A 20,095-nucleotide genomic window follows, 5' to 3' on the forward strand; every position below is an offset into this window, starting at 1 on the left:
AATAGTGTCCATGTCTATCTCCCTTACCAAGCTGGCCGACGTGACGAAGCATGCTTGGGTTACAGCGTAAGTTACTCGCCTCTTTTTGAACGTATCATTGTTTTCCATGGATGAACTGTACGTGAAATCAAGGGACAGGTTCGGAACCGGCTCGAGTTGTTTCTAAGCAGGGTCTGAAAAAATAATGTACCCTAATTACCAATAAATTCAGTTCGAGTTATAGGGATTCACCTTGCGAAATAAAATAAGTCAAGACGCGCGTGTTATGCCTGACTTCAGTACGTTAATTTTTCCTAGTTTTAACGTACACATCTCCTCGCAGCACGCCATAATATTGAACTTCTGATAACAGCTCTTGGATATACTTTTCCGTAACCATAACCAATGCAGATTATTGAAGTTACTACACAAATACGGTGAATCAAAACATAGTTTGATTTTATTTTTGCTCGATACATCAGAGAGCAGGGGCCAGCTATACATATAGGGGATTAAAGTTACGAAAAAAACAACATATGTATATTAATACTCCTTTTTGTTAGATCTGTTTTCAAGTAAACCGATGAGGAAATGAAAAGGACAATATGAAAACCATCAAAACCCTTCATAAAACCCCTCTGATCAGCACAGCGCCATTGGGGTCTATACTATAGCGACTATACTACCCATGCGCCAGAAGACACGCGGGCATGTTTTCTTGATCGGAATAAATATATATATATATATATATATATATTATAATTTGTGTTGTCACAAAATTTAAGTAAAGCACTAAATCAAAAACCAGAACCCGTACGAATGACATTCTACAATTAAGTTACATGAATGACTCATTACTTGATGACTTCCGCCATACGTGGATGACTGGGACATCGTAAACTGCGGGAAGCATGCTTTGTGCCGCAGCCAGATTGCAGTTCTCGATCCTTTTGGTTCTTGTTCTTTTCTACAGCGGAAGCAAGACAGAGCTGGAGTTGGAGCTGCCCATGAGGGAAGTTGTGCAGGTGAGCATGCACACATTTTTTTTATCCAAAACATAAATTCGTCTGAAACAAAAACAAAAAAAAGAGATGGGTGTGTGTGTGTTCATACAGCCTGAAGTTAGTCTGCATCAACGGGCTACTTGTCTCTCAGCAGTAGATGAGCAATTTAGCCAGTGCAGTACAACCGCTAGTCTAGGGGTCTTTAACGTGCACCACGCAGTAGTGATACACGACCGCGCGCCGGTACGATGCTCATCCAGAGCTAAACGGGAAAGGGTGAAGATTGAACCCAGGATCCCTGGGTTCATTTCTCATCTACAGCTGGGAGACTCGTCGCCCCTGTGAGGCAGACCAAGTTCTAGGCTGTATAAACATACACACAACCCAATTTTTTTGCAGCGCGAGTTTTCGCTCCACGTGCTCCGAGCTGGTGTCCGCTAGCCCACTCGGCCGTCGATCCCCCCCGAAGTTCGTCTGCTTCGTGCACAGGGGTGCGATGATGTCAGAAGCCGAGCTCTAATTGTTAAAAATATTGTGAAGGAAGAAGAAGAAGTGAAGTTCGGATTAAAAGGATAGAAGATAACAGCAGGGGCGAGATACGCTGGGAATAAAGCGTAACAACTGGTGTCAGAAGTGGAGCTCCGTTCGGGACACCGTCTTCCGGCAAGCATGGACCCTCCTCGACAACCTGACGATGGGCTTCCGCAACCTGGAGGAGGAGTCATCCCGCCCCGATCAGTTCCTGATCCCGTTGTCTCGACCGCCATTGCAGCTCTGCTGGATGTCCACCACCAGCGGGCTGCCCAAGAGCTCAGGCAACGCGATGCGGCTCTCCTGGAGGCCATTTCAAGCTCCTTCGAGAGAACATCAGTCGCAATCGTCGAAAGCATTCGAGCGCTGGCACAACCAAGCTCCCTACCAACCGGTGAAAATGATCTTCCACCCACGGCTCAACCGACCATCGATCCGTCTGCTACGTATCTCAAGCTACGGGCGCCACAATTTGACGGCACCAGCACCTGGTCCGCCTACGCGACACAATTTCAGATCCTCGCTGCCGCCAATCGATGGACCGACGAGCAAAAGGCGCAGGTACTTGCAGTAAATCTCAGAGGTCCAGCATTACAGGTCCTTCACCACATGTCGCCAGATTCTCGTACGTCGTACACCTCTCTAGTCCAAGCGTTGCAGCAACGCTTCGGCGATGGGCATCAACGCTACCTACACCACACCCAACTGCGCCACCGGCGACAAAATTCGGGTGAGACGTTGTCTCAGCTCGCTGACGACATCGAGCGTCTTACAGGCTTATCGTTCGTGGGTTCGCCTGAAGAGACTGTAGATGCCGTTGGCACTGCGGCTTTTATTGATGCAATTGCGTCAATTGAGATTCAAAATGCAGTCCGCTTTTCTCGTCCTCAAACACTTCGAGCCGCCCGCATTTATGCGCTAGAAGTGGAGGCCGCCCGTAATGCATCACGATTGGCTACGAGGCATCCACCTGCAGCACCCGCCTCAGTCCTACCAACGCTGATCTGCTGGAACTGCCGACAAGAAGGACACAGCAAGATGCAATGTCCCCTTACACCCCCAGATGCCCGACCAACGGGTGCTCAAGGAGCGTCACGCAAAAAAAAAAAAATTACTTCTACTTGCTCGGTAGCTTCACCCTCATCCATCTACCTCCAAGGTACAAGAATGCCGTCCCTGTGCGGGCATTGATAGACACCGGAGACACAAACTCAGTCGTCCGACCCACAGTCTTCGACCAGTTACATCTCTCAGCCATGCCTGTGGGACCTGACGCCAGTCTTCAAACTGCAACTGGCGCTACCCTTGCAGTTTTGGGACAAGCCAATGTTCCCTTCCAAGTTGGTGTCCCGCAGACGACACTACCTGTGGTCATAGCAGAAGTAACTGACGACTGCATACTAGGAATGGATTTCTTAAAGACCCACAAATGCGTGCTCGACTTTGCTCAAGGGACCCTTCACGTTGGGGCACAGGCATTTCATCTCGGCTCGGCGACTGTATCAGTGTGCTATGCGAATGGGCTGCCATTAAACTCTCTAACACCGTGTTCTCTTGGTCTCAAAACTCACCTTATACCTCTCTATGCTGCCACTGCCCCTCGCCTTCAAGAGAATGACGCTGTTCAACTGCAGAGTTTACTTTCACGTTTTTCGGCTCTATTCAGCAGTAGCGACACTGACTTAGGAAATACCAATTTGGCTACGCACCGCATCATAACCAGTGATGAAGACCCCATTCGGCAAGCGCCTCGTAGACTACCACTGGCGAAGCGTTCACATGTGAATGACCTCGTTGAACAAATGCTCAGACAAGATGTCATTGAACCAGCCTATGAACCCTGGTCCTCGCCGATCACCCTTGTAAAAAAAAGGATGGATCAACTCGATTTTGCATCGATTATAGGAAGCTAAATCACATCACAAAGAAAGATTCTTTTCCACTACCACGGACAGATGGTATCCTAGACGCGTTCGCGGAGTCTACTTGGTTCTCCACCCTTGATCTCAAGAGCGGCTACTGGCAAGTTCCCGTACATTCATCAGACCGCGAAAAAACAGCCTTCAACACCGGCAAAGCGCTCTATCAATTCACAGTCATGCCCTTTGGGCTATGCAACGCTCCCGCAACATTCCAACGACTAATGGAAAAAGTCCTCGAGGGACTAACCTGGTCCGCTTGCCTTGTGTATTTAGACGACATTGTTGTCCTTGGAAAGGCCTTCACCGAACACCTGACTAATCTCGAGTTGGTGCTCAAGAGACTTCAAGACGCAAACCTGAAGTTGACCCCTAAAAAATGCACCCTTTTTGCTCGGGAAGCCCAATATCTAGGACACGTTATGGCAGCCAGTGGCGTCTCTCCTGATCCACTGAAGTTATCAGCAATCACCGACTGGCCATCTCCAACATCAGGTGCTGACGTGCTGGGCTTCCTCGGCCTGGCGACGTACTACCGGCGCTTCGTTCCTGGTTTTTCACGAGTCGCCAAGCCTCTATATGCCTTGACCGAGAAGTCCAAGGTATTCAAATGGTCTACTGAATGCCAAGACTCCTTTGACGCACTAAAGTCTGCGCTAACGTCGCCCCCAGCGCTGGCTTGCCCAAGAGACAACGCGCTGTTCCTTCTGGACAGAGATGCGAGCAATACCGCGGCAGGTGCAGTACTGTCTCAACAACAGGAAGGCCATGAACGAGTAATTGGCTACTACAGCAAAGCCTTCACAAAGCCAGAACGAAACTATTGCACCACAAGTTGTGAACTTCTCGCTATTGTCAAGGCTCTTTCCCATTTCAATCACTATTTGTGTGGCAGGAAGTTTATAATCCGCACAGACCACGCAGTGTTGACATAACTTCTTGGTTTTAAAGAACCAGAAAATCAAGTTGCCCGCTGGATAGAACATCTACAGCAGTACGAGTTCGAGAGTAAACATCGTGCAGGATCACACCATAGCAACGCCGACGCCCTCTCTAGGCGTCCATGTAGTGAGGGTTCCTGTCGACAGTGCATGAGCATGATTCGCCGTAATTCGGGCCTGAGTCGCACCCTCTGCCCCGCCACCATCTCCAACAGCATGTGGTCACCGCAAGAAATACAAGAGGCCCAGTCACATGATCCTGATGTCAGCCTGTGCGTCCAGTGGAAACGAAACGGCCGTCGGCCACCACGTTCTGAGATATCCCACCTATCTCCAGCAGCATTAAGCTATTGGGCCCAGTGGGACACACTAGAGTTACGTGACGGTCTTCTGTACCGACGCTGGGAAACACCCACTGGTGACCGAGTCGTGTGGCAACTAGTTGCACCACCCGAATTCCGCGCCCAAATATTTCGACAGCTTCACAGCAGGCCCGAAGGAGGCCATTTTGGCGTCAACCGTACCCTTCAGAAGATACGTGAGCGTTTCTACTGGTTTCAGTGCCACAATGATGTCAAGTTGTGGTGCCGTCAGTGCGACCTGTGCGCTTCGCGTAAGGGCCCACACAAAAAAGTACAGGCTCCATTGCAAGAACGCGTCAGTGGAGCACCATTTGAACGGGTCGCCATAGACGTTCTCGGTCCTCTACCACGAACGCAAACTGGCAACAGGTTTCTCCTTGTCATTGTAGACTATTTCTCGAAATGGCCAGAAGCCATCGCTATTCCTGGCCAAACCGCCCCTGTCGTGGCAGGTCCTTTGGTAACTGGATATCCCGGTACAGCGCACCCTTGTCATTACACTCACAACAAGGACGAAATTTCGAGTCACAGGTCTTTCAGGATGTCTGTCGACTGTTCAACATCACCAAAACAAGAACGACGCCACTGCATCCACAGTCCAATGGCCTCGTGGAGCGTTTTAATGGCACCATACTGCAGCATTTGGCGATGTTTGTCAACGACCATCTTGACGACCGGGACTGCTTTGTCCTTCTGTTCCTCTACTCCTACCGAACAGCAGTTCACGAAGTCACCGGGTACACACCCGCCATGATTCTTTTTAGACAAAAAATTCGCATGCCGTGCGACCTCGCTTTCTCAAGATCACCAGACCGTTCCTCTGACCCCGCGTCTTATCTTAGTGACCTGATGATGCGTCTCGAGCGGACATACGACTTTGTTCGAGGGCGCCTGTCTATCGCTTTCCAGCGAATGAAGGCACGATACGACGAGCACACCACGCAAGAAATGTTTCAACCGGGAGACAAAGTGTGGCTTTACAACCCTCTGCGGAAACGGGGGCTTTAGCCCAAACTACAGCGTAACTCGCAAGGACCATTCATTGTTGTCACGCGCTTGAACCATGGGGTTCAACCGCGTGCAACGCAATGCTCGTTCGCGCATGCTCGTGGTTCACAGAAACCGCCTTGCTCGGTACGAGGGCTGCTCAGCTTGAACTGAACTTACTGTCATTTATTTTTTGTGAGGGGATAGCGTGACGGAAGAAGAAGAAATGAGGTTTGGATTAAAAGGATAGAAGAGAACAGCATGGGCGAGATACGCTGAGCATAAAGCGTAACAATACAGTGCGTAGACCATAGTCCCAGATTCCTTGAGGTGTACTTGATATCCTTTCAATCAGAGCCAATCAGGACTCGGCGTCGCTCTGACGTAACCGCCACTCCCGCGCAATAAGCCGACGACTTGTTCTCCGTAGAGCCACTAAATGAGCTGCGCTTAGAGTATCGGCACTCCGTTCCCCGACATTGTTGTGGGCGCCGCCATTTTGGGGCTTGTGCAGAGCAGACGCAACTGCCGATCGTCTTGATTCAGAAGTGCGGCTTCCTCAGCAATATATTCGGTGTTAGAAAGCTCTTGTAATATTGATTTGCTCTGTCGCGAACTGCTTAAACATTTGTGGAGGACGGAAAAGCGTTTCCTGTGATTTCAGATAGAGCTCCAGATAACTGGCAGCCATGATTTTAAGCCACAATATGGCCAAGTGTCGTTACTCTGAAGCGTAGCTTATTTAGTGGCACTAGTTCTCCGCATATATAAAGTTGTAGAGTCGCACCTCTTGATACCTGCCTCACTAAAAAAAATCCTTTGTGCTCTAAATGAAAACAATGAGCTCGCCACAGAACCGAGCACAGCAAGCACGAGTTGCTCGTGCAGGCTCTCGCTCTTGCTCGCTCTAGTGGATCTCGGGAGCCGGTGGTACAATAATAAAAAGAAGACATGCCTTTCGCCTAAGCTCCGGGCCGGACATCTCAAATTCTTTTCCGGCAACTTCGAACACCGCCGACGAAGTAAACATTAATGTTAGAACGACTTTCTAACGCAAAAGCGGAGAGTGGACGGTCGCTTAAAGTCGTGGTCACACTACTAATACCTCATTAAAGTAGAAGTTTGGGCTAGTTGGTATTTCATGATTAAAGATTAAAACAGCGCAAGGACACGGACAAGAACATGAAACAAACAGCGCCTTGTTTGTCTACCTTCTTGTTCTTGTCCGTGTCCTTGCGCTGTTTTAATCTTTAATCATGTAATACCTCATGCAAAAGGCAGTCTGTCTGAGGATCGTTTCTTCCTTATTTTAAGGCCCTGTAACATTGGTCATGCAAAAACTGTCTGCAGATTCGTTCAAAGCGTACACCCGTGAGCGATATGAAGGTGAGCAGTCATCTTCTTGTTTTGACGCTCCTGCAAGTCTTGGAACAAGCTCTGTTCCAGAAGAGGGCTAGAACGTAAAGTTTAGACCCTTGGCCACGCACCATTTGAGACGTTGAGAGTTAATATAGCTTTAGGGAGCCTTAAAACAGGCAAGAGACCAGGTAACGTGTTCACCTTCATATTTCCGGCGGGTGTACATATGTACGAACCAAATGTGATTAAGGCGTGCCCGCAGATAACTCTATCATCATGTCCGCAGACAGTTTTTGTCCGCAGACATGATGTATGAGCAGAGTGACTGGGTTTTAATCACCTAACAACATTATCCAGAACGTCGTCGCATATTTTAAATTTTTGATTGCTCGAATAATTCCGATTTAATTAAAGCTTCTAAACAAATTCATTGTTACATTTTTGTTTTGTTCAAACAGCGAGAATACGTGTCGTCTCAGTGGGTCGTTTTTAGGAGATCGTTTGGGTACCTTGGTTATTCTGACGTCCTGACTTGCTCTCTCTTTAACGCCGGATTGTTTACACTTGTGCTGTTTTCTGAGTGTTCTCATGTCTTGTCCACAACAGACCCACATCATTCCCTGCGTGGACGACATCGACCCGGATGTCTTGTCGAACATGACTTCTCTAGGATGTTTCAAGGACAAGGAGAGACTGGTCAAGGAATTGCTCAGTACGACGTGAGTTAGCGTCGCTGCACTCCCCTGCCGCGACTGCGCGCAGCAGTGACTCATAAAATAGAGAAGCCATGTTTACGACTGGCACATTATATAAGTACACCGACGACGATGGTTAATTAAAGACGGAGCAAAGTTATTTAATAATTTAAATGTACGAGTCCAGTTCGGATGATCAATTTCTTCATTATGTGTGCTGGTTGACTGCAACATTCCGATGAGGGTAGACAATATCGTGCTGAACAATTATTGCACGTTGTTATCATTGTCGGTGGTGATTACTTTCTCCGTATTGATGCACATTAAATATTGGTGGTTGGTTGACATTTTTGTACGTAAATTTAGGACGGGCGTATTTAATAATAAATAATAATGTCTTTTATTCCTTTGAAAAAACACTTACAATAACTGGCCCACAAAAGCAAAGAAGATTGCTTGTCCGTGGGACCAGGCAGATCAAAATCTTTACAAAATAAAAGGAATAGAAGGCAGTATTGCAAGTAGCACTATAAATAAAGAAATTAAACAGAATTGTAAAACACAGCAATATTTGCGCCATGTAAATGAGACTACTCTCCATACGAAAATCAAACATATCACCGAACACTGAAATTCTAAGAAATTTAAACACCATACGACTCACGTGGAACATACCAAAATAGACAACAATTGAACATCAACATCGCATAACAGAGAAATGACTCAGGAAAAAAACACACTAAACAACAGGGAAATCAGAAATGACTCAGGAATGACTCAGGAAAAAACACAGAAATTACTCAGGAAAAAACACTAAACAACAGGGAAATCAGATTTTACACTCTAGACACCACTTTTTAAGAGCTTTCTTAGCCGTTCGCATGGATAATATACTAATCAAATTATCGGGTAATTTATTAAAGAGGGAAGGAATATAATGACATTTTATTCTCTTTCCGTAGTTCGCAAATATTCTGGGTATTGCGTACCTTTCAAGCACCTCAGATTTCTCTTTTTGACCTCAATTTTCGATTATTATGTTGTAGGTTTTAAACCTACAACATAATAATTATGTTGCCGGTCACAAGGGGACCAGCTACACTCCTACATATAGGCTAGCCTATCCCTGCTATGAAAAATGAATTTTCAAGATGCATATTTTTCCGATATACTTTATTTGTATTAAGGTTGTCGACAGTCGCTCACGCAAAGGCCCGTGCACACACTTGCGTTTGCTTAGGACCGACTTCTTGTGACCTCTTACGACGGGAGAACTCACTGGCACGCTAGCGACAGCTGTGAGGCGATCCTGGAATTGCATTCGAAGGTTCTGCGCCAATTTCGAGATTAATTGTACGTATTATCTATTAGAAATAATTGTTTATAACATTGTCAAAAATCTTTCCAGCCAAAAAAACAAAAAAAACTCGAAAAGTCGAAAAGTTGAAAATATACGGAAACTAAGTGTTTCACAGCCATACGATTGTTGGCGCCTCTCGGCGTGGGAGAGTTTTAAGAGGCTTTAAGAGGCGGGCTCTCCGAACCAGTCGCAAGTGTGTGAACGGGCATTTAGAGCGCTAGTGCCAACCCGCAAGTCGTTGGATTTGCAATTCCAACTCATGATTCTCCCGAATGTCTCGCCTCATTCATTCCTACGCATGTTTGACTCCTTGCGTGTGCATGTCAGTAAAACACTCTTTAGTAGAATGACGGCTAAACTTTCCGGTGAACCATATGAATCAGTTTCTTTCAGGTGCACGTTATGATATTTCAAAATCCTATAATTGTACCGCATGAATACACAGGGTGTTCTTTTAAGCTTTACAGATTCGTAAAAAAAAGCCGTGAAAACTACATTAATGCGGTCCATGCAGGTTAGTTATACGGCCAGGGCACAAAATATAAGGGACTAAGTGTCACGATAAATCGGTTAATTAACTAGAATATGGAAATTAACTTTTCAGTTAGCGGGAATAAAGACTATACTCCGTTTCACCGTATGTTGTACCGCAGCGAAGGCTAGAAGCGCGAGCTCATAGCGTTGGCAGCAGCCCAAAGTTAGAATTAGAATTATATCTGTATTCTTACTAATTTTAAACGTTTATTAACCTATTTATTTAATTAACCGACATATTGCGAGGATTATCTCCTATATTGCGTCCCCCGGTCGTACAACTCATTTCTACAAACCAGGAAGGTTTTACGGCTTTTTAAAAACAAATCTGAAAATCCTAAAACGAAACGCCCTGTATTTCTTAGACCTGAACGGTGAAAAACAGCGCAGTTAATAACAAGGTCAACAAGAAGGAATTCACGCATCACACAGCGTTAGTTCGCTGTGGCTACTAAGAGGATGAAAACGGCAGGTCATTTTCTTTCCGATGCCCGGCCTACAGTGCGCGCTCGTTGCCTTTCATCTGCTTTGGCTACGCGTGCATGCTCAGTGCTCACGAAACACTGAGGCGTTATGAAAGAAGCTTGCGATGGAGGCGGCACAACTAAAGAACTTCCCCACCGTTCCAATCCTAATAGTGAGTAGAGTCATAACCTCATATATACTGACAAAGCCTGGCAGATCGCCGCGAGAAGCGGCCGCCGAATAGGAAAAGGTGGAGCGGCAGACAACGGATGAGAGGAGAGCCTCGTGACTGGCGCCTCGCTGCGGCGAGACGCCGAAACACACTTCTTCCGAGCGAACAGTTCTGTTTCGGGTCCTCGCCACTGCAAAAGCTGTGCCCTGACGTCCAAGATCCCCCAGAAATGCATGGCTCTTTTATGCTCTGTGCTACCAGATCCTCGCGCTCCAAATCTGCGACGGGGTACTCCATGGCTCTGTCGTCGAACTTTTGGGTTTGTGAATATAGAGGAGGTTATGGTAGAGTGCATTGTGTTTCTGCTAAAATAAAAAGGACGCGGAAAACAAGACGAAAATTCAAGCCATGGAGAAGTTGGGAACTCATAGGGCAGCAGGAGTTTGACCAGAGTTGTTAGCCGAACATTAAACCGCCACAGCGTTGTCTAGAAGCAAGATATCTGTGACATTCAACACCGGGAGAACGCTGGCTGACCCTGTCCAGTTAGAAAAAAAAAAAGCCTTTTTTGGCTTTAATGTGCGAAGAACTAAAAGCGATAGCCGTAGTAAGTTCGCGCATTGCGGGAAAAATGGCGTCGTCTCGTACCAGAGGACGGAGTTGCGAAGTGGTTAGTGCACATTGCCGTCGTGGTTGACGCCATAAATGCCACTGACGACTGCCACGAGTGCTCGGTGATCAGTAAAGTAAGTGGGCAAGGCGAGAAACTGGATGCTCGCTTAAGTAAGTAGGCAAACCGACCACCAACCTCTTGTTGGCCATCAGTGTGGACGCGACACCGGTCGCGAGCCGCGGAAGCCAGCCGTTCCCTCCGCGCTCATTCCTGGGACGGAGTATGGCCTTGGCGCGGCGGCGCAATTATGAAAAGTCAGTGGCAGTGACGACGCAAGCGAAGGCGCATGTTTCCCCGATGTTGTTGAGCGGTGAAGGGAGGGGGTAATGTTGATGTTTAGCGATGAGCGGAGAGAGGGACGCATGCAGATAAACGAGGCGAAGCTCTGCGAGCAAGGAGGGTGCAAGGCAACGTATTTTGGCAGAACATATATTACGCTTCGAGTTGGGTTCGAGAAGTAGAGATGTCATAGTAAAGTCAAACGCGGTGGAGGTTTCACAAACCCTCGAGCCTTACGCGCTGAAGCTGTATAGTGCCAGAGTGGGATCTCGTATAACGCAAGTTTCAAAACACCTGCTTTGATGTTATCGTTAGCAGGCGACGTAAAAGGCTATCCGCTGACACTTTTTCGTCGTCGCACCGCTACTAGTCGGTCGTTGTGGCTCTCCTCTCTTTTATCATCGTGTGACACGGCCAATGGAAACATGCGACTTCTCTCTCCTCGCTTCATGAGGAAAGAGAAGAAGGGTCTTTCCATCGCCGCTGCGATGACAGACAACAAACGCCGACACCAAAATCCCTCCAAAGTGTCACCCTTAAAACTATCAATTAAAAGAAAGCAAAAAAAAATTTAGAAATTTTGAAAGCACGAGATTTCGCCGGAAGGATATCAAGAGAGACCCTACATGTCCCTTAGAATAGCTTGCACGCCAACGTTTCTTGTCTGCGCGAGTAGAAAAGCAGCTGGCATCATGTGCTCACGCGCTTGTTTCGTTCTGCTCGTGCGCAGCCACAACACGGAGAAAGTGATCTACTTCCTGCTGCTTGACCGGAAGCGCCGGAAACCCTCGTACGAAGACGAGACCGAGATCATTATCCGTAGCCGGTCCGAATCGGGTAAGGAAAATAGACGTAAGTCCTTCGGCTGCTTCTACCTTCACACGCGACCGCTTCATACCCACGCCACAGGGCAAAGTGGAGGTCATGTATATCGGATGACATTAAGTGATCGGCGAACCAGCTCGTGATGTTAACTATGATCGAAACGCGCGCACTGTGCCGCGCCAGAAGTGGCGCGCGTTTAATTGGTCGATCAGGGAATGTCATTTGTTGGAAATGACAACAACTTTGCCATGTGACTAGGGTATTACCTTAATCTATTTTTTTAGCTTCAAGTTACAAACTGGAATAACCTGGAATGAAAAAAAAAATCTAGAAGTTTTAAAGTGTATGTGTTTTGCAGATCTAATTTTTGTGTTGTTGAATGTGCGTTTGACAATTAAAGAAATCTAAAAGTCAGGGAAAGATTCTAATTCTATCTCGGTGGAGCTGATGTCATACGTGCACACCGATTGGTTCAAGAAGACAAAGCTCACAAAGTACAATCTGACGCTGAACGGCACCATGATCAAAATCGCCGAGTAATTTCGCCGTACGACAAAGCGGCATTGCACTGAAACGGGCATGAAACTCAGCCCTCGCAGTGCGCCAAGAAAGATAGGCGAGAAAATTCAGGTCGGAACTCATTTAATGAGAATGCGATATGTTTAGAAATTATTTACCTTGAAGGCTGAATATGTCAAGTATGAGGCTGAATCTGAACCAAAGTGGATACATACTAAAATATTGTATTGTTGGAAAGCAAAGAGTCTCCATTACATTACCGTATTTTGGACTATAGTCCGCACGGCGTGTATAGTCCGTACTTATTGACGAATCCGAACGTAAAATGATCCTACACAGCACATCTTGACAAATGCCTGACGTATAACCTGACAAGGAAGCTTGCCTCATACATAAATCAACATTAACATGCTCCGATATTTTTGTATCTATGACGTCCTGTCACAGTGAACAGTCTAGAAAAAAAAATCCTTGTATAGTCCGCACCTGTAGATCGTCCGCATCGGGTAAAATTTCAACTTTTTAAGATGTATTGTCGAAAGAACTATAGCCCTGAAAATACAATACAATTATTTAATGGTAGCATGCTGCTTCTTAAGGCGCCTCCATAACTGCCTTGAGGCCCGCACGCTATCAAATCCAGTCTGATCACGTAGAATGGTGAACTGCTGAAAGGGTCCCCAATCACCTGACAGTGGCTACGCATCGACAGTTTCGTATTAAGTGCATTTGACAGCGAGTAGTCGTAAATGAGTAGCAATTTCGTTTACGTTAAATCACTGTAGTAGCTCCTAAAAGTTATATTGAATAAAACAATATTGATATCTTAACCTTGTAGGCACCAGTCTTCGCTTATTTAAACCACAGGAGCATTTCTCACCAAGGATCGAGGATGGGTTCGCATTTTTTAACCTCCAAGCTGGTTTTTTATAGTGCATAAATGAATATTTTCTAGAAAAACAGACTTACTACGGACTCAGTTCAAAAGGAATGAATGCTTAGCGCGTAAAACAATTACCTAGTGCGTGCTTGCATTGTTGCTGTATATGTTATGTTGTGTTGTGGTTTGGCTACAATATGTCTACTTATTTATCAGCTGACCCACCACGGAAAAGAGTGGATACGTGTCAAGTCAACGGAAGAGCGGGTCCCAGGTGAGAACTCAAGAGCTTGTACATACGAATGATGTGCACGACATTTTGTGATGTGTTGTGAGCCGAAGGAGGAAATATTTCGAAGATGTAATTCTAAAACTTTCATGTTCGAGCGTTCAGTGGCTTCTAAGACATAAATCTGGTTTCAAAGTTGCATCCTCTACCAAAGGTGTTGCAAGTAAACAACATTATGTTACATAATAGAACTGCGAACATACGTACTTCGGAAACAGTACCACGCTTGTTAGAATGATGATGTGCCGTTTTGAAAGGTTCTACTGCGGATTGAAACAGATATCATTTTATTAATAATTTTGTAATTACTTCGGAAGAAAATCATGTCTTTTAATAAGCCTTTTTAACACAAGTGTATGGGCCAACGTTTTAGAGTGGCGCAAAATCTTTAAATCGAAAACGAAGCATTTGGGAAGAAGGATGGCCGTAAGCGACACAGGCGACCAATTCCCTACTTCAATTTCTACTCCTTCAGATGATTATGACCCGCGTCAAAATAAGGCTACTGCCAAAATATTTAGTGGCTTCGATGTCTTCCTAGGAGTTCATAGAACAAACCCTTACTTTATAAAATCATTTTATATAGATTGCCGTTATTCAGCTCTTATTTCTTTTGGGTCAAATACAAAGCAAATTATTTAACCTGCCTCTTTTTGTTTCACATAGATATTCCTTCGACATGTTGAGCGACGGATCTCCGATCACGCCGCGGAGGTACCCGTACGGGTAAGTGTCAACCGCCAACCACGAAGTAAATTGACCATCACCAACATACGTGGTTAGGTTACATGGCTGTCACAGAAGTAGCATGTTTTTAAACAGATATCAATTTAATTTAAACTCGTTCCATATGTAGAAATATGCGAATAGAGTCACGACAAATCTTTGAGTAACATCTTTTGGCGGGCTAGTTCTTTCATGTCTAATGAAGTAAATATGCTGCGCAGAGGGCGAAGACAGAGGCAGAAACATGTACGACACATGAAGCGCAGACTCGGATTTACATTATCTTGCAGATGCGCCTCATGTGCCCTTAGGGAGGTATTGGTAAATCGAATATCCCTTGAACTTGCGGTAGTACAGTCTTGCGCTTTGGGCAGTACGTCAAAGCCCAGAAGTTGCATGTATCCTTCAATGTCAAGCTTAATGTGGAGCTGACTGAAAGCAGCCCGGTCGACCGATTTTGCGCAAACTTAACTTGCGTGTTCGCAGACCGGTTGAGAGAGCTGTGACTTGTGTGGAATACGTTCACATGTAACTCCACAAATCGTTTCTGTGACGGCGTACACGGCGGACTGGACCGCGTTGGCGTGTCTGTCGGCTCTAAATGGGTCGGGGAAAAAAAGATTCCCGGATCCTTGCCGCGTGCTGCCAGCAAACAGCGGCGACAGCCGAAGCGTTCTACACTCTGCTGCCAACTTTGCTGCTCACCGACCACACACAATCACGTAGCACACTTAACCTTTATGCCATGTGACGTCACAGTGTCAAAGGACGTCACGTCAGGCGAAACTGTGACATCAGGAAACGACTTACACGAAACACGCCTCCGATATCCGCTGCAAAACCTCTTCCATTGCAAACGATGTTATTACGAAATGTGTATGTTCTGTAGATGATAGAAGCAAGTAAGAGTAGTCGAAGAATGAACATTTGTTTGCGGACTGTGAATGTATACTGAAATAATCGTCTGAAAAAAACCACAGCTGTGATTTTGTAAACATAGAAATTGCATATAGCCAGCCGGCAATGGACAGGCGGCGCCAGCAGGGTGAGAGCGCACGGTTATACCCTGTCTCGTTGTAACTTGGCAAAGGGTGAACTATAAGCCCCACATTGCGTGGCAAAGGCATCGAAATGTGCGATGTATACGAGCGCAACGCACACATATCGGAGCATGACGCAGCGAAAAGCCTGATACTTCTTCGGAGTTGAGGCGCGCTCTGGTGATATGCAGTCACGTTCCGATTGGCCCGCCAGTTCCGTAGCCTCCGCTCTACTGGCACGTTACGCGATCCCGGCTTCCTGGGATACCCAGTATTTCTTGCTTCAGACACTAGGCTAAGCGGCGCCACCAGAGTAAAAGCTCACGTTTGAACAATGCAGCCCCCACTCCCAGGGGGTACCCCATATTTCTTCCTTCAGTCGCTAGATGGCGCCAAACCAAACAGCATTGCAGGTTGCCTATAAGCGCTGGTGAGCATCTGCTCACCAGCGCTGACACAGGGTCTCATGTTATTCCCAAGACGACTGAAGGCGAAAGCCCAATCGCCGATCCGGGTGATAGCGAATCTCCGAAGACAGCGCGTTCTCTGACGACGCACTTTTGGCGCCGCTAATAGCGAGTTTTAGTAGACCGTGTTTCCCCCTCTGCTAAGCCCCTCTGCTACCCGGAACTCTACAGCCAAGGCCATCGGCGCGCAGGCGCAGTGGCGGTTTCTCCGTAGCGGAGGGTTAGCGGAGGGGGAAACACGGTCTACTAAAACTCCCTAATATCACGGCATGTCGCACGCCCGCTCTTCACCACTGCCCGAACGCTGAAGATGATATCGGTGTGCTGCGATCTTTGATTGCTTTTTTAAAATGGAAATCGACCGCCTACCGTCGTGATTTTGGGATTTCTAGGATGCTTAGAGTCAGCAGAGCTAGTAATCGCTATATTCAGGCGATCTCAGAAACCTCCTCAGGACACTTTAGGTGAGACGAAGTATAAGTGACCAGCCCAAGCCAGTTTTCACTGTTCCTTTCTATGGGCGGCAGCCCCTTGCTCAGCTGGGTGGCGTCGCCTCTTTTGGAGTTGCGTAGTCTGAGAGTGACTCCAACTGCTCGACCTGGGTCACGTGATTTATGGGCCGCGTGTAGGATGCAAAATAGACGGTTGCGAAAGCGTTGAACGTCTCTAAACGCTTCCTTCTAACCTTCCTCTATAGACCTTTTCTGCAAGTGCGCCGCCATCTTGAATTGACGTTACTTCCAGTATGGGCGAAAACATTGTTTTGCCTTTGCCACGCCAATAGAAGGCATTTAGGATATAAGCGTAAACATCACACTTTGTCGTTTTGCCTCCCCTTTATTTTTTTACAATTTGCAGGTTGAAACGTTGGATTATTTTTCGTCGCCCATACCGGATACGCCTAATAGGTGGTTGGAGACGAGAGTACACAGAAAACGTCTATACTCCTTGTTAAGGGACAACGCACGCATGCAGAAGTGCAAGCAATTTGCGCAAACTATTAAATTGATAACGGTCCCCATTACTTGAGTTGGTTCCTCTTTCAACTCTAGGCTTTATGGAGTTGCGAATGCCCATTTGCAGCCCTTATCGCCCAGGTGAAATCCGCGGAGTCACTGTACTGTGGCGCCTGATATTACTCGGAAGAGTAGCGCATGCTCAAAACACGTTCTAAGGCACAGTAGACAAATATGGCAGCGCCCAGAAGGACATTTTTATACTTCGTTTCAGCTTAAATCCATGCGTAGCCGACGCCACGTGCTAACGGGACCAATCAAGCAGCGGCAAGAGCGCAAGTCACTATGCCTTTTCTGTTTATGATTGGTCTCATCACACTCGTAACGTCGACTGCGTCAGGACCTAAGGAGGAACGAGGCAGAGATTGGGTTACGGTCGCTGATCGCCTATTTCGCGGGCGGTACTTGCAGCATGCGTCGCGGCAGCGGCGCCGGCGGCCTGCATCCGGGCAGCGGCATCCCGAGTCCCGCGGTGTCCCCGCTCAACTCGCCCAGGCCTTCTCCGCGCGGCGCCACGACCCCGGACGAGAGCCCCCTCAACACGCCGCCGGGCTCCCCGTCCCTGAGCCAGCCCTACTGGCGCTCGCGGCTCCACACCATCAAGAACAGCTTCCTGGGAAGTCCGCGCTTCCACAGGAGGAAGATGCAGAGTGAGAGGGCGCCACTGCCGCACCACACGCTAAGAAAGTCCATCTTAAGGCTGGTTCAGACACCTCTGTTGGGCTACGACCGCCTCCGACACAGCCGATTTTTAGGCCTCTTGTGACTGCTTACGACCGGTTGTGCTTGATCAGTCGGAAGCAGTCACAAGAGACATAAAACCAGTTGTGGCACAGTTGCAACCAAACGCAAGTGGACCAGTCTTTACAATTACGTCGCCTCACAAGTTGTGGGCATGGCGGCCTGGAAAACACAGACGCAGGCGTAGCTTTTCACGGTGTTCTGCCTGCATGAGCTCAAGGAAAGGGTTAAGGCCGGTTCACACACTCGCGTTTTACTGAAACCGGCTGCGACACGACCGGTTTTTAAAGCTCTTGTGACGGCTTACGACTGGCTGCTCTGCTGCGGAGCAGATCGTAAGCCATCAGGAAAGGCTTCAAATTCGGGTTTTAGCCTCCCCGATCGTAAGCCGTTGCAAGAGTGAGAACCCGCCTTTCTATGAAGACTGGTTCACACACTTGTGACTGCTTAGGACCGGAGGGCCTAAAAATCGGTTTTGTAAATCTCTTGTGACTGCCTAAAAACGTATGCACAGCAGCGCAGTCGGTCCTAAGCAGTCACAAAAGGCTTAAAGCCGGTTTTTAGCCTGTCCGGTTATAAACAGTCGCAAGTGCCTCTGGCCAAAACCAGCAAGATAGCAAGGCCCTTGTACTGAATATTTCTGCATGACCTTTATGAGGCCAACGCTGTGTACAGAATGTTTGTTGTAGTTCAACCCCTGATCTGTTATAAAGTATTGTAAAACATGTGTTGTTCTTTTGTTTTGTATACGAGGTAAAGTTGCAGGCTTCGGTGCTTTAGTCATAGAGAGACGATCGAAAAAATAAAGTAAGATATTGGAGACTGTTTGTTTTTTAATCCCCAATTCTGCCAGTAATTTATACCAGCTTACTGGCATCCATGTTTTATTTTTTACACCTAATCTCAGTCATGGCGTTGCAATAGGGAAATTTCTTTGAGCCTCCGTCAAGTAGGTTCAACACCTTTTGTGCTTTTTTCAGTGCCATCCGCGTCAGACGAAGTCAGCCTAACCCCCGACTCGTCGCCAGAGTAAGTGCAACATCCCCTGTGGTTCTCCAAACACGGGTTAGTTAGGAACACGTTTGTGACACAATGGACGTATCTTGTAGGCTCTCGAAACGCTCCTGGTTCGGCGGCCTGATGACCAACGAGAGAGAAGAGAGCCATGTGATACTGGTGAAGGACCGTCCTCTAAGTTCCGTCAAGGCCGATCTCATTCACGCCTTTCTGTCGGTGAGCTTCTACGATGTTATGCGAGTCTTCAGACTTAACCGTTACGCGTTACAAACAACATGTTACTTGTAACCGGTTACTTTTTTTGGTAAGAAAGTGACGACCTAATTACTTCTTAACAGAAGGAACGAGTCAAGAATTTTTGTGAATACTTGATCAGGCAACGAATGACGGTGTTTAGTTGCATCTGGAGGCGCACGTATGCAGTACAAGTACCGAACTTAGTTCTTACCCCAGCTCGGGATTGTAATTTTCACGACGGATAAACGCTAGAAAGACCATAAAAGGATACGGAAGGTATGTCATTCTTGCCACAGCTATCATTGAATTAAGGTGTTAAAAATCAAGAAAATGTTGACAAATATTGCAAGCGGCTACTGCCTCATAAAACCTACCACATTCAGAAACACGAAAAAATAACGCGTGTTTCTCTAAAATCACAGTAATACTTGTGTCCCACTAGAGCGACATACAGAAACAAAAGACAAAGACAAGCCTCAAACCAGAGTCTTTCGCGATTTGAGACGCTTTGTAGAGTAACGGAGGCTATGCTCAAACACGAGCATCATGTACGCGAGGGTGTCTTTGGCAGGCTTGCAATCGCTCGTGCTTACTTCGCGAGCACCGAACGACTAAACGCCTGCCAAAGGTACCATCACGAGCATGCTGCGTGGGTTTGAGGCTTGTCGCTGTCTTTCGTCTCTGTCTGTCGCTCTAGTGGGACGCGGGCATAACGAGTAACGTACTTAGTTACTTTTTGAGTGAGTAACGAGTAACAATCTTTAGTTACTTGATTTCAGTAACGTTTCAATATCTGTTAGTCTTCAGGACATGAAAGAGCTATCTTTTGTAAGTATTATGCGAGCTTGGGTTTATAGGTGATATAGTTTGACTAGGCTTCAGGACAGAACATAATGTTTATTTCACTTCTGACCAGAATAGGGAAAGATGTTTTCTTAAGCCGGGGTCACACTGCTTATACATCATACAAAATACAGTCTGCATACAGAATCGAGCGTGAGTCACCGTGCGATCCGTGCGCCGCATGGCAATGAGCTTAAAGGGCCTCTGACAAGCCAAAAAAAAAATTGTTTTTTTC

At 46.9% G+C, this 20,095-nt stretch overlaps 1 protein-coding gene across 1 annotated transcript in view; it reads left to right on the top strand.

Annotated features, from left to right (window-relative positions):
• LOC115324323 (serine/threonine-protein kinase BRSK2) overlaps positions 1 to 20,095 on the top strand; it is a 127,418-nt gene that overhangs the window by 95,764 nt on the left and 11,559 nt on the right. The window contains exons 8-16 of the mRNA XM_042286343.1: positions 32 to 66; positions 953 to 1,004; positions 7,689 to 7,801; positions 11,991 to 12,112; positions 13,701 to 13,758; positions 14,440 to 14,499; positions 17,434 to 17,672; positions 18,744 to 18,792; positions 18,873 to 18,996. Of these exons, the coding sequence (XP_042142277.1) occupies positions 32 to 66; positions 953 to 1,004; positions 7,689 to 7,801; positions 11,991 to 12,112; positions 13,701 to 13,758; positions 14,440 to 14,499; positions 17,434 to 17,672; positions 18,744 to 18,792; positions 18,873 to 18,996 (852 nt within the window). The remainder of the gene's footprint in view (positions 1 to 31; positions 67 to 952; positions 1,005 to 7,688; positions 7,802 to 11,990; positions 12,113 to 13,700; positions 13,759 to 14,439; positions 14,500 to 17,433; positions 17,673 to 18,743; positions 18,793 to 18,872; positions 18,997 to 20,095) is intronic.

Source organism: Ixodes scapularis, unplaced genomic scaffold (genome assembly GCF_016920785.2).
Source record: "Ixodes scapularis isolate PalLabHiFi unplaced genomic scaffold, ASM1692078v2 PGA_scaffold7__128_contigs__length_106722199, whole genome shotgun sequence".
Classification (NCBI taxonomy): domain Eukaryota; kingdom Metazoa; phylum Arthropoda; class Arachnida; order Ixodida; family Ixodidae; genus Ixodes; species Ixodes scapularis.